This window comes from Passer montanus, unplaced genomic scaffold, assembly GCF_014805655.1.
Source record: "Passer montanus isolate IOZ18808 unplaced genomic scaffold, ASM1480565v1 scaffold20, whole genome shotgun sequence".
NCBI classification, from domain to species: domain Eukaryota; kingdom Metazoa; phylum Chordata; class Aves; order Passeriformes; family Passeridae; genus Passer; species Passer montanus.
The window spans coordinates 8,222,337-8,238,311 of NW_024366592.1; the positions used below are offsets into that span (position 1 = coordinate 8,222,337).

General features: G+C 36.6%; 2 protein-coding genes across 8 annotated transcripts in view; one reads left to right on the top strand and one right to left on the bottom strand.

Annotated features, from left to right (window-relative positions):
- SYCP3 (synaptonemal complex protein 3) lies at positions 1–11,786 on the top strand. 5 transcript variants are annotated; one of them, XM_039707948.1, is made up of 9 exons: positions 1–214; positions 1,588–1,624; positions 1,699–1,845; positions 2,329–2,404; positions 3,548–3,582; positions 5,581–5,698; positions 6,627–6,726; positions 7,488–7,586; positions 8,755–9,013. In XM_039707948.1, the coding sequence occupies exons 3-9, from the start codon at positions 1,716–1,718 to the stop codon at positions 8,983–8,985; spliced, it is 789 nt and encodes a 262-aa protein (XP_039563882.1). In that variant the 5' UTR covers positions 1–214; positions 1,588–1,624; positions 1,699–1,715; the 3' UTR covers positions 8,986–9,013. The 5 variants fall into 5 exon arrangements, with proteins under 5 accessions (XP_039563882.1, XP_039563884.1, XP_039563881.1 ...); XM_039707950.1 differs by having other exon boundaries at positions 1–1,845; positions 8,755–8,859; positions 8,989–11,786; XM_039707947.1 differs by having other exon boundaries at positions 1,588–1,845.
- CHPT1 (choline phosphotransferase 1) overlaps positions 8,911–15,975 on the bottom strand; it is a 21,031-nt gene continuing 13,966 nt past the window's right edge. Inside the window, exons 5-9 of one of the 3 annotated variants that reach the window (XM_039707946.1) lie at positions 14,462–14,593; positions 13,917–14,075; positions 12,928–13,053; positions 12,323–12,433; positions 8,911–9,068 (exon numbers count right to left, since the gene is read on the bottom strand). In XM_039707946.1, coding sequence (XP_039563880.1) covers positions 9,024–9,068; positions 12,323–12,433; positions 12,928–13,053; positions 13,917–14,075; positions 14,462–14,593 — 573 coding nt within the window. In that variant the 3' untranslated portion in view covers positions 8,911–9,023. Of the gene's footprint in view, positions 9,069–11,780; positions 12,434–12,927; positions 13,054–13,916; positions 14,076–14,461; positions 14,594–15,975 lie in introns of all 3 variants that reach the window. The other 2 variants (XR_005627345.1, XR_005627344.1) reach the window with 2 other exon arrangements.

Below are 15,975 nucleotides of genomic sequence, written 5' to 3' on the forward strand. Positions count from 1 at the left end.
TTCCCGCTCCCGCTCCCGTTCCCGCCCTTTCCCGGCGGCGGGAGGCGCTGAGGGGCGGCGGCGTGAGGGCCGCCCGGGGCCCCGGGGCTTTGGGGTTCCCTCCGCTGCCACGGGAGGTGCGAGCAGCGCTGTCCCTGCCGCCTGCGCTGTCCCTGCCGCCTGCGCGTCCCCTCAGGCTGCAGCTGAGGGCGCGAGTCTCCCTTGCCGCTCCAAGGTGGGTCCCCGCGGTGAAAAGCCCCGCACAGGAAATTCACACAAGCACCGCTTTGTTTAATATCTTTTTGGGGCGGGGTGGAAAAAAAAAGATGTGAGTTTGTCTAAAAATCACTGTTAAAATACTCAGCTGTGGATTGAAGACACACAGATCAGCTAAAACAGGTACCTATATGGGATGTGTGGGGGCTGCTTGGCCTTATGAGGTGGCAGGATTGTTTTACACCTGGCTGAGGGGGACTGAGAAATTCTACTTTATAAACTGATTTTTAATACAGAGAAAAGTGTCTGTATATCAGATAAAATAGATGCTTGCAGTTCAAAGTTAGACACACAGCTAGACATTATGGACCAGCACTCTCCTTTATGTCATGTACTCAACAGTCAGTAGTTGAAAAGCAGATTAAGGCTTGACAATTTTCTCTCATTTGAGGATAATTCTAATGTAAAGGCTTTTGATTTTCCAGTTGATAAAGACATTTCTTTTTCAAAACACCTGTAAAATGTAAAATTCTACATGCTACGTAGAGAAGCATCAACCTCAGAAAAGCTTGGTATTAAAATATACTCTTTCCTTTGCATAGTGTGGCCATGTTTGTACAGATCCATGGAATTTGCAATCAAAAAAATGTTTTCACAGCGATTGACAAATAACTAAAAACAAAAAATCCAACAAAAACAGAAGTAGAAAACTGAGGTGTGTGAGAGAGTTAATAGTGTTGGGGGGACCTCACAGTCCTTGAAATCAAAAGATCTTTAATGGAGTTCTCAATTTCTATGTGTGAACTTAATTTTTAGGTGTGTCCATGCCCTGGCTAGTGGAAAACCTACTGATATTTCTAGCAGTGTTGGATTGTGTCTAGAACGAGAGGTTTACTAAAGTAAATAAATGAATAATTTTTTTAAGAGGGTAGTCTATGTGTAAAATGTTTGCCAGTGTAGAAATGGCATTACTTACATTATAGAATGCAGAGGTGTAAGAGCTATAAAGAAAGCTAAATTGGAACCTGGAAGTTGCTCAGGACTTAAAAAAATGGTATAAGCATATGTACATTTGACTTTATATGTGGGATGGCTTGTAGGATTACATTGTTCTCTTATGGTTTATCATTTCTCTATTTTGGACAGTAGAATATTGGCATAGCTTTTGGGAAATGCAGTACTGATATGACAAAATGTGTAATAAACCTTATGGAAGCTAAGCTGGCAGACATCTTAAAAAAATGGGTACTTTTTTTTTTTTTTCCCAGCAGAATCAAGTATGTTCCCAGTAGTCCTGGCGTTTTTAACATGTTTTTTAAAGCATCACTGATAGGTAAATGCTGTGGGATACCTCAAAACTAAGCCAGTTTGACTGCTTGCATATTTTTACAGGTGCAGACTGTTAAAGAGATACCTATAAAAGGTGCGGGTAAGCATGAAAACATATTTATTTTCAATTTATTGTGGAGGAAGTTATGTCACAAATACAATATACTGTTTCAGTAGGAAAAGATCTCACCATGGCACCATCAGGAAGAAAGCATGGAGGAAAAGCTGGTAAACCAGCACAGGAAGATCAGACCATACCTACTTTTGACTTTGAGGAGGAAAGAAAAGAACTGAGTGGATCAGAGGAAGATATTAGAGAAGGTGCTTATATGAAATTTTTAGGACATTTGTAAAATATGAATTTTATCACATTTGTGGCTATGAAAAGAAGGAAAAAACTTCTGAGTCAGCCAGGGACTGAGCACAGCGTGGTTTGTAATGCCAAAGACCACCAGGCTCCTACTGTGTAATTTTGATTGGTAATTTTCAAAATAATGTAAATATCTATTTGTGATTTTTCTTTTTAAAGGTGCAGAATTACTGTACCTTTTTTTACAGTAAATTCAGATTGGACTTTTATAAATTTTTGTTATTTTTAGCTTTCTGATGATTGCTGTATTGCAAGCTGTGAGTAATGGTGTAGTAGTGGACAGAGAAAGTAAAACTGTTGGGACCAGGGTAGGGAGCTCAGAACTCCAGTCTGGCCTTGCAGAGAAATTCACCACCAAAGTAATTACACTTTTAATAACTCAAACCACCCACACAAAATGTATTTTTGTAAATATTTCTATACTCCTTCTTAAGGTGACATACCAGTAATGGACAAGCATGGAAAGAAAAGACCTCTGGTGACTACTCATGTGGTTCCAGATGATGTGGGGTAAGGTTAGATATTTGGGGGCTTTTTCCAAAATAAGCAGGTCTTAAATACATACCAACTTCAGTTATTCACTGTGCTTATTTTTGCCATGTTTGGGGTTTTTTAGTATTTGATTAAAAAAAATCAAGTGACAGATAATACAGTAGTTGTAGGTAAAAAAAAAATTGATACCAAATTCAGTTATTCACTGTGCTTATTTTTGCCTTGTTTGGGTTTGGTTTGGGGTTGTTTAGTATTTGATTAAAAAAATCAAGTGACAGATAATACAGTAGTTGTAGGTAAAAAAAAAAAAATTAAAAAAAGGCATTTTAAAACAGTAATTCTTCCATTTCTTTGTAGTTTCTTTTGAACATGCAGAAAAAATTTATATATTTGTGTGTTCTTAAAATTTGTTTATTTTAAAATATTACTTGTCTTATCCTAAATTGTTGATAATGTCATTAAATTCTACTAATTTTTTTTCTTCTCATTTCAGTTGCTTGAAGATATTGCCAATACTTTAAATGATCCACATATTGCATGAAAAAGAAATTATTTTACAGATAAATCTTAAGTATTCATGGGCAGTGAATAAATATTAATCAAATGTAATATTCATGGAGAGTGTAAATGTAATAAAAAGTACATGCTAAAAGAGTTTTCAAGCAGATTATAACTGTTAGGTTGAAGATACTGTTCTTAAAGTATTGTAACACTGCCTTACACACTGGTGTTGCCATCTTAAAGATGCTGTAAAAACAACCCTGAAATTATTCACCGTGGGATTTTTTACTGTGCCAGTTAAACTGAGAAGGACTTGTTTTCATTTGGTCTTCCAAATACCCATTTTGTTTTCTTTGCCATAGGGAATAATCAATTTTATTTACTGACTCCCCTTATTCAAGGCACATTAAATGCCTGTTTATATAATAGTGCTTCTTTACTGGGGACTAGCTAAGATTCTAGCATTTTATTAAAAAAAAGGCAAATTAATCTGAAAAAGAATCCTCTCACAGGAGAAGAAAAGGAGTAAAATCTTATGGCAGTGGCAGTTCTGTTACTGCTCAGAAGTAATAGGCATGCAAATAAAATTAGTTCTAAGCATATTCAACAGGTCTAAAGTCAGAAAATGGGCAAATAAAAATTTGAAACACTGTTTTGTAGGGGTGAAGTACAGAATATGTTGGAGAGATTTGGAGGTAAGTACATTTACATTCTAATAAATAAAAAATAATTGCAGAGTTGGCAGTAATAACTCACCATAAAATAACTTTCAAGATTTATGTAAAATGACTAGTCTCTGTAGCACTTTTCAGCATTTCTGAATAAAGCCAGTTTTCAGGAAAAACAAAGTTATATCTAAGGAGAGAAATGGGGAAGAAGAGGAGGGAATATCTGCATATAGATGAGTCACGGCTTGTAAGTGTAGATAATTGCAAAAGAAAGGGGAAAGATGCATGAGTGCTTTGGATAACCAATTTTAAGATGAAGTTTAAGAGGTAGTAAATATATTGTAGAGAAAAGGGACAATAGCAGACAGTTTGCTGTTGTTCTCAATTTTTTATTACACTGGCATAGAGGATACTGGAGATGGCAAGATTTGAGTGAGAAATAAGGGAAATGTAAATGGTAATATAAGCAGCAAAAGAGAACAAACAGTTCTAATTCTAGATAAGCAATTATGGAAGTAGAGTTTAGTTGTGATACAGAATGAGAGAGCAGTCTGTACTTAGCACTTCCAGAAATCTGGAGAACAGGGAATCAGCAGGTCAGAGAATTTCAGCACTCAGAAGGAATATGAGTTTCTAGAAGAGCCAGATAACGAGGGGCAGTAATGCCTGTCATCCAGTGATGAGCAATTTGTGTGTGCCACTCAGCAGGATTTATTACAGTCATTATCAGATCCTCAGGTGGCTTTACCTAGTTAAATTACCAGCTGAATTGTAGATAGTGACAGGATAGAGAAAAAGTAGTTTTAACATTTGTGAAGAATGAACAATACCCATCACAGAGTAAGCAAACATCAAAAAGCCGTGGAAGGAAGGGAAACCATCTTAATGCCAGCATTACACACTCAATAACTGGATAATACTTTCATTGTATGTAATAAAAGAAACCTGTACAGAGTCATTACTTGCACGTCAAATTTAAGGTGAACGAGAAGCTTGAAAAACTCCTTAATCCACAAATTAGGACTTTTAGCTGTCACAAAATTACATATTTTCTATTACATATTAGAATGGTATTAGAGATCTGGAAATTCAGATAAAGGGAGGATTTCAATGCTAAAAAATTGATTGTCTGTAATTGCAGACTCAAAAAAGGAAAGGAAGGAAGGGTGGAAGGAAGGAGAATGAATGGCATTTAAGGTGAAAGAGAAGCTTGAGTAACTCCTTAATCCACAAATTAGGACTTTTAGCTGTCACAAAATTACATATTTTCTATTACATATTAGAATGGTATTAGAGATCTGGAAATTCAGATAAAGGGAGGATTTCCATGCTAAAAAATTCTGATTGTAATTGCATAATCAAAAAAGGAAAGGAAGGAAGGGTGGAAGGAAGGAGAATGAATGGATCAGAGAGAGGATGCTGTCTGCACAAAATAGTGGGTTTGGCATTAGTAGAGACAGATGCCTCAGCAAATTAGAGAAGTTTGACAGATGTTTCCTGAAATCTACAGCGAGAAGGAAAATAAATTACTGTATCAATCTTAAGTTGTGACTTGATAAATCTCCAAATGTAAATTGAACTGAAACAAACACGGTAACTTACATTAATACTTAAAAAGTACTGTCTCTCTGAAGTATAAAAATAGTTATTCATTCATTCAGTATGATCACAGGAATAGTAACCACATAATAATTTATTTCTGAAATTCAAGGAATTTGCATCTGACTCTGAAACAGGTGTTGGTTAGGGTGTGTGACAGGCCTAAGGAAGCAGCGTTCACACCAGTGCCACCAGCAGGCTCAGGGACATCACCACATCAGTCCACATCTAGCAAATGAGGTGTGTTGCTAGAACACACCTCATTTGCTAGAACACACTCAAAGTATCACTCATCAGCCTCTGATCACAGGAGCTTCTTGTTGCTAGAACACACCTCATTTGCTAGAACACACTCAAAGTGTCACTCATCAGCCTTTTTAATGCATATCCAGCATGCCTAATTTCTAAATATTCTTTGGCTTTCAGCTGACATTAACAAGGCTCTCTTAGCTAAGAGGAAACGATTAGAAATGTACACAAAAGCCTCACTCAAAACCAGTAACCAGAAGATTGAACACGTTTGGAAAACGCAGCAGGAGCAAAGGTGACCTTTACTCTTGGTTTTCAAGCCTGTGGGATTAGATTCCCTTCTGGGTCACAGAATGGATGGCTGGTCTGTCGCCTTGCAGTAGCAAGTACTGTATCTAATGTTAAACATCTGCCTTCTGTTGTGTCCACTGTGTTAATCTGACAGTAAGAGTTTAGCACAGTCTCTATTGAACAGACAGATTTATGATTTGGAACTCTGAGAGCAAGGTACATTAAAGAGTGGGGCTCACTTTTATCTTTATGGAAAGTGACCTTTGATGTTATTATGTGTTTTAAAACAATGTGGGTTTGTTTTTTTTTTCTCACTTTGGAATTTTCTGTTTCTACCTGAAAACTTAAAAATGTTCAGTAAAACTTTAGTATCATTCTGGTTAAGACAGTAAATAATATTCACCTTCCTTAACATCCCTCGCACCTCTTAAGGCATATTTAATTACTAGATCTGATACCAGAGAGCAAAATGAAAAAAGAACTAAAACTAAAAGTCAGCAATAGTTTGTAACTATCTTGGATTTGTTCTACATTTATTTATATTTGAAACTTGTATGGACAAAATTTTAGGAAATGAGCTTATCAGTTTTGTAATGCAAGCACTTTGTGTTTAAGCAACCACCTGTATTTGAATTAGAAAAACGTGGTAAACCTCAGAAAACCTGACACTGTTAGGAAGAAGAGTTGTTACAACTTCTTTTTAACCAGTATTTGATGGGAGTGCTGTCTCTATAGATACATTCCACATCCACTCAGTGTATGTGTGTGTTCATTTTTTTAATCATACAGTATTTAAATGGGGTCAGATGTCAAAATAGCCTATTTCTTTATCTATGCCAGCTTTTATCCTAGTCCATGTGTATGTTGAACCATAGCTTTCCTTGTAATTCCCTGTAGCATTTGTCATACTTACAGACAGTGTCTGTTTATAGGCAGAAGCTCAATCACGAGTTCTCCCAGCAGTTCCTGACTTTATTTCAGCAGTGGGATGTGGATGTGCAAAAGGCAGAGGAGCAGGAAGAAAAACTAGCGGTGAGTTTCCAGCGTGGTGTGAGTTTCACTGTCTTCTCCACAAGGAGGGAATATTGTTGTTTTGATACTCAAGAAATGTAAAAACACTTTATGTAGTTTAAACATAAATATATGATTGTTTAAGTTTGGGAAGAGAGGTGCATTTATAAACTTTATTGCAAGTTTATAAACACTGTAAGTGATGCCTTAGGCCAGCATATGGCTTGAGAAAAGCAAGGACCATTTAAGGAGAAGAAAAGCATGTGCTGTTTCTCTCCATCCATAGTCTTTGGGTTCAGTGAACAAAGGAATAAAGGAAAGTAGTTGGTTTTTAGTATGCATTCCTTAAAAATATGCCTGTATATAATAAATGTAAGATAATTGATCACTGAAAGAGGATAGGAGCTATACAATGGAATGTAATTATGTGTTGTTGCGGTCTTTGTACTTCCAACACATTTGCATGGTTTGCTTTTCCCTAGGTAGCACATTCCTCTGGGACATCCCAAGAAGCTGTGGGGCATAGCAATCCTCATGGGATTTTACAGGGATAATTCAGGCTGTAAGAGACCTCAGGAGGTGACTTGGGGCTCAATCCAGTCTTCAGTCCTACTTTCATTAATAAAAGACAGGGTAACTTCTCCAGGCTGAGATTGACCTTACAAGGCACAGATTTGCAATAAAGGCAGATTTTCTGATTCTGAAAAACGAAACTGGTGTGCTGTCCAAGCACTCTGCTTAACAACTGATGGAATTATGTTTTTCTTTTGCTTCTGCTTCAGAATATGCTTCGTCAGCAACAAAAAGTTTTTCAACAGGCAAGAATAGTTCAAAGTCAGAGACTGAAAACCATTAAACAACTCTATGAGCAATTCTTAAAGGTAAATCTTTTTCTTGGAAAGCAGCTGATCTTTATCATATCACCTAAGAAAATTATATTAAGTCAGTGTTTCAAGTTGTTAGGTATTTCTTTAACAAAGTAACTAACATAATAGACAGCAACCAAAAAAACTGCTTTGAGTACAACCACACAAACATTTTACTTTTTTAGTTAAAGGCATTCCTCACAAGACAAAGTCTGTGCCTTAATCATTTGCATGACACTTTGCTGGAATCTATCCTGTGTGTCCATGTCTGTCTTGTCCTCAGGAGTCTGAACTGGACCCAGCACTCCAGGTGTGGCTTCACCAGTTGCACAGCCCCCAGTACACAGGGCAGATTCAAGTCCATCGATTTCTGACAAACACCTTATTTTCAGTTCAAGTCATTTCCTAGCTGGTTTTGAAATTTCAGTTATGATAAGCTTGGTGTTTGGTTTGGGTTTTTTTCCAAGTCTGGTAGTTGATAAAAATAAATCTGAAATGGAGCAAATCTTAGTTTAAAATAGTCAGAATTTACTGAGTATATTACAGAAGCATTAATAAATAATAACTGTTCCAAAATGTCAAAAATGTCTTCATCAAAGAGGAAAAACTGAACAGAAGGTCAAGTATTACTTTGATTTTTCTCCTCAAAAAAGATCAAAAGCTAGAAGTCAAACCTCAAATAAGCTTCAATAAATACAAATTAAGGAAAATGCAAATAGACACATACACAGAGGTAAGTGTAATTGTATGTAAAAAAGGGAAGATTACCAGGGAGTTTTATTTGGCTTATTTGGGAGAAGTGTGCAAAGAAACGCAGTGGGGTTTATACTCCTCACTTCAAGTCCAGCAGGGTTGTCATAATATTGAACCCCTAGAATTCCTGACACATGTCTGTTCAATCTCCTCTTGTAGAATTGAAATGCAGAAAAAGTAGCTGAGACCTCACAGAGGCTGACTGGAGGGCTCTATCTTCTTCCCAGGGTACATACTGTTTAAATAGGAATGTAGACTGGAGTATGAAGTCCTGTATGATTCCTCTGCCAAGTTTGTGACAAACTCATCAATTATCTGTGGTCACTGTAAAAATTAAACTGTAGTATGAATAATTACTGGTTTGGTTGGTTGTTTTAAATTAACTGCTTGACACTGAGAAGTTCTTAACCAATATTATCCTTAACTTCAGAGCATGGAAGAGCTGGAGAAGAGCAATGAAAATCTTCTGGCTGGTGCCCAAAATGAACTTCGCAAGGAAATGGCGATGTTGCAGAAGAAGATTATGATGGACACTGTAAGTATCAGATCTATGAAGTTAGTTAAATGCAAAAATAGAACATTCAAGTCATTTGACATTCATTTAATTCAAAGGAATCATATTGATACAGCATTTGTTCAGCATTATCTCCTTTTCTTGTGACAGCAACAGCAGGAGATGGCAACTGTTCGCAAGTCTCTTCAGTCCATGTTATTCTGATGGCTCAGTGGAGGAGCAACGTGTACCTAAGTAACACGATACAAGTACAGGCATTAGAAGGATGTTGGGATTTAAATGTTTCAAGGTTCCTATTAAACTCTTTCCTTGTTCTAATCTTGTCTGTTCATGTTGTAAGAACATACCTTAGTAAACTTTTATTACTGGGGGGCAGTATGGACCCCAAACCGTTCACTGTGTTCAGTTGATTTTTTAAAATTTCATATCCACTTCCAATAGCGTTGGACTGTTTAAATTGTTTCACTTTTTTATAGCAAATTATAACAAGGGGAAGAACGAATGAAACATGCATTACCCAGATTTTACATAGTAACTTGAGGCCTTTAGGTACATTGGGCAAATAGAAGCATTTCTAACAAGCTGCACATTGTCACAGTTTCAATTAGTCTGCTGATGTATTAGCTGTTATAGAAATTCACAGGGTATGACATAGCTCGGATAGAATTGTTTAATGATGTGTATTATGGTAAATTAAATTTTGTTAACTCTTGTTATTCTAGACATTGTAATATTGCTGTATTAGTATGAGATTTATAAACTGCTGTAATTTGTCCAGAAAGTAGGGGGGTTTTTTTAGTTAAATTATGAGCTCAATGTGTCCGCTCAAGTAATGATAATTAAACATTATGCATTTTGGGGTCTACTTTTTGTAGAACCACTGCTAGAAGAAATCTACGTCATTTATTTAGTACAGGCTACTACAAGCCTTTGAGATGGAATATTATTTTTTTGCAATTCCAAATGACTAGCAATTCAGGGAGGCCTGAGTTTTAAGGGTAAAGCATTTATCTTTCAAGTATCACATTACAGTAAATAAGTATAAACTAAACAATTGGCTTAGTGCACATGCAGTTTGTTTTTACAGAAAACCATTACAGCTGAATATCTACTTCTAAAAATTAGATAGTTGCCAACATATTTAATGCTTTGATTTAATACAACAGTAGATAAAAAAACCATCCACACACCCATGCACACCGAATGTGATGTTGTCACAACAATGTGTTTCAAAACCATATTTTCTTCTCAGCCTACAAGCATTTTGAGTCAAGTCATTTGATGGTGGTTCTCCAGGTCTGGAAGCCAGATTAGTGAAGGCAAACTTGCAGTAACTTCAGCTGTTTGGTTATAACGAGGATAGAACTTCTTGTTCTGCCCCTGCCAGAATTCAGGACAGGAGCAAACATCTGAGTTACACTGATGCATGAGGGGATATGGGCCTCCCACAGGTAACCAGTGACAATGCTGGCTTGTAACTACTGAGTCTCAGCCTCTAAGGCCAGTGACAGGAGGCTATGAAATTAGACATGAAATAGGTGACAGGTTCTGCCTCAGCTCTTCAATAGGGGGTTATTTGTTAGCATTACCTCCTGCTTCTGGTTTTGTTTGTTAGGTATTGAGTCATGGTTCTGGTTTTCTGAGTGATTTCTGTATTAGTTTCCTATTATCCACATACCTCAGGCATATCATCAAAAGTACTTATACCTACTATGCCAGGACACAGTTTTGACTATTGTGGAGAACTCACTCATTTCACTTTTAAGATGTTGTCTGTGTCTTTTCATCAGGAGGTTAATTTGCTTACAGTATTCAGCCAAAGTAAAATGGTCATTACCATCTTCTTTTCTATTTGACCATGGCCGAGGTTCAGGCTAAATTCACATGCAGATGCTGTGTCATTTCCAGCCTCCAACAGGAGCAGTAGGATTCATTCTGATTTTATATTAGTTACTTTGACTTGTAGTCCTTTGGCATTAACTGTTACAGAGCCTCAAAATGATCATTATGTTCTTCTTAGGCAGGAGGGTGGTGGATGCTATTTTATTTCCTCCAGACCAGCAGACATTACACCACTTTAAAAGTTCCTTGAATGCCTCAGGAAGTATTTTTGAACTAATAAGCAGGGAGGAAGCTGCAGTGGTAGTATTTTTAAAACAAACCATGGCATTCTTTATTGGACAGTTCAGGAAGGACTTCATTAACTCAGAAGCTCAGGTACATATCAGCAACTGGAAGGAGTAATGCACGCTTACATTCAACAGCTTTTTACATAAACCATATTCAAGTAGTACCTCTTGAAAGGAGCTTAAGCTTATGTATGGGGTTTGTGTGCAAGTAATCAATTTTTCATACAGATAACAAGCTACTTTAATTCAGCTTTTCTATAATGGCAACAGCCCTCTTGTCTGATATATTATTTTCCCAGTGGGTCTGTTCTTAAAGAAAGAAAGAAGCTGATATTGGGCCTGAGTTCCTGTTTTGGAGAGTTTCACATTATGGTTCAGTTTTGTGCCCTTTTGTTTGGATAAAGTACAGCGGTAGCTATGAAACACTAGGATCAATTGTAAGGTAAATGAACACAGGGATAGCAAAAAGACCAGAGAGGGAAATACAGAAGGGTGGGCTGCAGTGCTGGAGCCACAGGCACTGGAGTTTATCAGTGAACTTTGTCCTTCACTTGCACAGGCTCACAGATACAAGTTAGGGTGCCTAAAGTTAGTCCTCTCCTTACACAGCCAGCTGTAGTGTAGATAAGGATGCAGTACAATGAGACTGACCTTACTATGACCACAGAACCAGAAACTGGCCTTAAAACTATAGCTTGCACTTTCTTTCAAGTGGTAGCAGTAGGTTATGTACTTAGATACTAGAGAATGCATGAATTCTAAAGGCACTCATAACAGCATTTTGAATCAGAAGAAAGTTTTCCTGAGCTGTACCTCCTTTATCTACTGTCCAACAGCTTGTTCCTTAGAAGTACCAGAGGAGAGATGGAGTGATTTTTAGGTCATGGCTGCCTCATTTTACCAGTGTTAATAATGCAGGATTGAATTCATTGGTACATCTGACAACCACTTCAGAGCAGTTCCAACAACACTTTAGAACCTAATGCTACAAGATTAGACATGAAATTTCTCTTTGAATTCTGGCTGGTAGCACCTTAGTTTGCATCTACATTCACCAGAAGCTTAAGTACAGAATTATAGTTACCTAATAGGAAATGGCAACATTTTCAAATGTAGTATTTGTGGTCTGAAACACAGGGAAATACATACTGGTTCAAAAGTACAACAGCATCTGCAGAACTTTTTACCTACTAATTCTAACATCTGGTAATGTCTGAAACACAGCGAACTTTCTCATAAAACTGTTTTCTTCAAAAGCTTAATCTGTCTTCCCAAAAACACAGAGGCTGCTTCATTCCCCTAACTGATTCTTCTCTTGTCCTTGACCTATTTAATCAGTCATTATGGTTTTGAACCTGCTCAGGAGCTTGATGAGATGAAATTCTGAAGACATGTATATGAAGATGAGCGGCAATCTGTAGGCACACACCACTGGCATATCTCAGCATATCAAACAAGGATATGAACTTCAAAAAAACAAAACACAACAGGTTAAAAAATATCCATTTTTAGAATTGTCCCTACTATAATTATGTTATACTTTAATCAGAATTTATCCAAGTGACAAGCATAACATAAATACATCATTGTAACAGACAGCTACAGAATGGTCTAGTTTGGAATTAAAAATAAAACCATCACAAAACCCCAGCATCCTGACAGCACTAAATGCTTACAAGATCTGATAAAAACACACTTGTCTGCAGTTCACAGAACAACTTTAAAAATCCACATGGACTAAAACATAATTTCAGGAGAGATTTATAAATTTACTTTCATTTCTCTGTTCCAAGGAAAGCGAGCCAGTCAGCTCCCAAAAACATATTTACTGGTACCCACTACTCTCTCTGCAGTAACAGCAGAAATGTGAGCAAGTCAGAAATGGCAGAGGAGAATGACAGGAACAGTTCTCAATCCATTCCTTAAAGCATGGTCCAAACAGAAAGTATGAAACACTTACCAATGCTATCCACAGAACAATATATTCATCAATGAAACTGTTGAAGTACTGGTCCAAAAACAGAAGTCCTGGTCCAATAAATGCAGAGTCCTGAAGACAAATTTCACTTTTTGTCATGTGAGCCACCTATGTTTGATTAAAAAAAAAAACAAATTAAAAAGTACATCCCTGCAAGATTGGTGTAACTACCACAAACAGGCATCACATTCTTGCCCAGCAGTATGCTCTTGGAAGTTACATCTATACCCATGCATTTCAGCTGTCTGCAGGGGCTCTCCACTCTCTAGTTTTCCAGCACTGTATTCAAACAGTAAGACTATGCAATCATATTACTGAAAAGAAATACTATTTTTTTTTTTTAAATTTGGCTTTCCCTAGCCAAAAGTTAACTAGGAAGCAGATCTTTCCTTAGGTGGCAACACTTGTTCTCTCTGTTTAGTAAGAAAGTCTGTAGAATACCTATTTTCTTGTGTTTGAAAAATGTCATCCTTGGAGAAAAATAAAAGCATCTGGCTGAATTACTGATGTTAGGGAATATATAGTAAGGCAACTTTTTTTTACTCCATTGAGGAGTGTTTTATGTACAAAAAAGACGAAGACAGAAAAGACAGAATAGAGACAGAAAAGTTTCTCTCTTCATTTTAATGATCACAGTAAAATTCTTATTTCAGATAATCAAAGGAGAAGTCACAGCACTGTTAGTAAGGCTTAAGAGACCACAGTTAGGATGTTAACGGCCGACAGTAAGTGCATTTCTAGGAGTAAGTTAAACAAAACTGAAAGTCCTGACCAGTCCATCCAACAGCAAATACATGTTTTCATCAGTGTCACATATCATTTCTCTGTGGAACCCTGAGTCTAGTTCAGTGTCTTGATCACAATGAATCTGGTAATACAGGAGCAAAGCAAAATGGAAAACTGTGCCCCCTGATTCAGTAAGTGTTTAGCCAAGAACCAGATTAGTTTTAGGAGGTTTAGGACTGACTTACCACCAACTTCTGTGAGATTTTGGCATTCACAAGCCCAAATGTCAAGACATACAGGCAAGAATGTTTTTCAAACAGCTGAGTTGTAGACTTTTTATAAATTGTAATGGCCAGCGTGATAAGCAGTCCAATGTGCAGGCCTGGTGAAAGAACACTTGTTCCCTAAGATATAAAGGGATGGAAAATTTGTCTTAAACTGTAGTCACATGGTAAAGTCCAAGGTTTATACATATTTCAAATCCCATTAAACAAAACCAGAGTTGTCAAAACTTGTCAAAATCCATTAGTATTATGCCACTGCTCTTAGTACCCTTTGCAGTGACCACTAATCAGTTTTTTAGGAAAATTCACTGCTGGTTCCCATGACAGAAGAAATCCAGTAACAAATGGAGAGAAGGCAGATAATGAACTTTGCTTTAGCCATCTAACACTCACATGCTTGTCTGCTTAAAAGCTTAAACAAATAAAACCCTTATGGATCATCTGAAACACAATAAATTATAGGCATAAATTATTCAAACCTCATTTGAATTTTTAGAGCAACTTACTGCTATTGTAGATCCATTCTTTCCAACCCCTCCACCAAAGATGACACGGAAGTAATTGAAAAAAGAAAGTGCTGTTCCACACAGGATGCCAATAACGGCAAAGAACTTCAGTTCTAAGCCCAGCAAAGGGACCTTAGCAGAACACAAAAGAAACAAACAAAAAAAGAAGAACAAACAAATCACAACAAAACAAGAGAAAGATATTCAAAGTTAAGCACATAACACCTTTTTTAAGAAGTGACTAAAGCAGCCACTCTTACCTACTAAACAAATGTTTTATTTGAATGCTCACTTTCCTGGGAACAAGCTCAGGACAGCAGTGTTTAAAGTCTGTTTCCTTACTAAGAAAATAACAGGTATCTTGTAATGCTTAAACTCCACTACTGAGTACTTAAGTTCTGTTCTTGAAATTCAGCTAGATTGTTTCCTTACTAAGAAAATAACAGGCATCTTTTGTAATGCTTAAACTCCACTACTAAGTACTTAAGTTCTGTTCTTGAAATTCAGCTAGATCTTAGTCTGCTCCTCCTTAATATTCTTCAATGTTCTTCAAATATTTTCACCACACAAGCAAAAACATGACAAGAGACTACTGCCATCAATCACCATGATATGGGAGCAGGAAGAGGGATAGTTCCTTCTATTCCACTGGATAAAACAACACTGATCCACAGGAAAAACAAACACCATCTGCCTGCTGTGTGCTTTGGTGTGTTATTTGTATGCTGTATCTTTGCATATTACGAGACCCTTATGAAAAGTCTCCAGATACAAATTTTAATTAAACCGTTACCTTTTGGAATCAACTGCAGTGTCAAGGAAACTTCCAAAGGCAGCAGAGGATTTTAAAAAGAAGTAAGAAATGAAAACTGTTTACTATATTTTTTGAATATATCGTTTTTTTTTGTGATACAGCATAACTACAACAGATTCTAATAGTGAGGAAAAAATTAATGATAATTTAAGTTTAATGCACCTACTTTGTTTTCCAACATGAAAACAAGCTTTTTGAAAATAGAAAAAAAAAAGATTGGGAAAAGGAAACAAAGTTTAGCTAAATATTCCTTAATTGCTGAGTAAACTTTTGAACTAGTTTTCATTTCTATTGGTTATCAATAGTATGGAAAGGTAAGTCTCAGCTCTTTGCACTATAACCAATCAGAACTATAAACTTCTGAATAAAAGCCCTAGAAAGTTGAAGATCTTTTGATACTGTCCACTAAAGTGAATCTTTTAAGATCAGAATGAAAGCCACACATATGGAAATGTTTTGGGACAGAAAACAATGCTTTAAATAGAAATATTTACAATTACATGGCTGTGACATAATTCTTAAAAATCAGTACATCTGCATCAATACAAATATTGGATAACATAAAAAAGCCCCCTGGCTTCATCCCACAGTTTCATTAAATTGCAGCATTTAATCCTTGAATTTTAAGATAAATTGTTCAACTGAAATATGTGCCTTATAATAAAACATGTAAAACCAGAAAAAAAACCTATTTGCTAAA

Coding starts and splice junctions, on each gene's coding strand:
- SYCP3 (XM_039707947.1), top strand. CDS start 1,671: ATGTCACAAATACAATATACTGTTTCAGTAGGAAAAGATCTCACCATG. Junction 1,846..2,328: donor AGAGGAAGATATTAGAGAAG/GTGCTTATATGA, acceptor CTCCTTCTTAAG/GTGACATACCAGTAATGGAC. Junction 2,405..3,547: donor GTGGTTCCAGATGATGTGGG/GTAAGGTTAGAT, acceptor ACTGTTTTGTAG/GGGTGAAGTACAGAATATGT.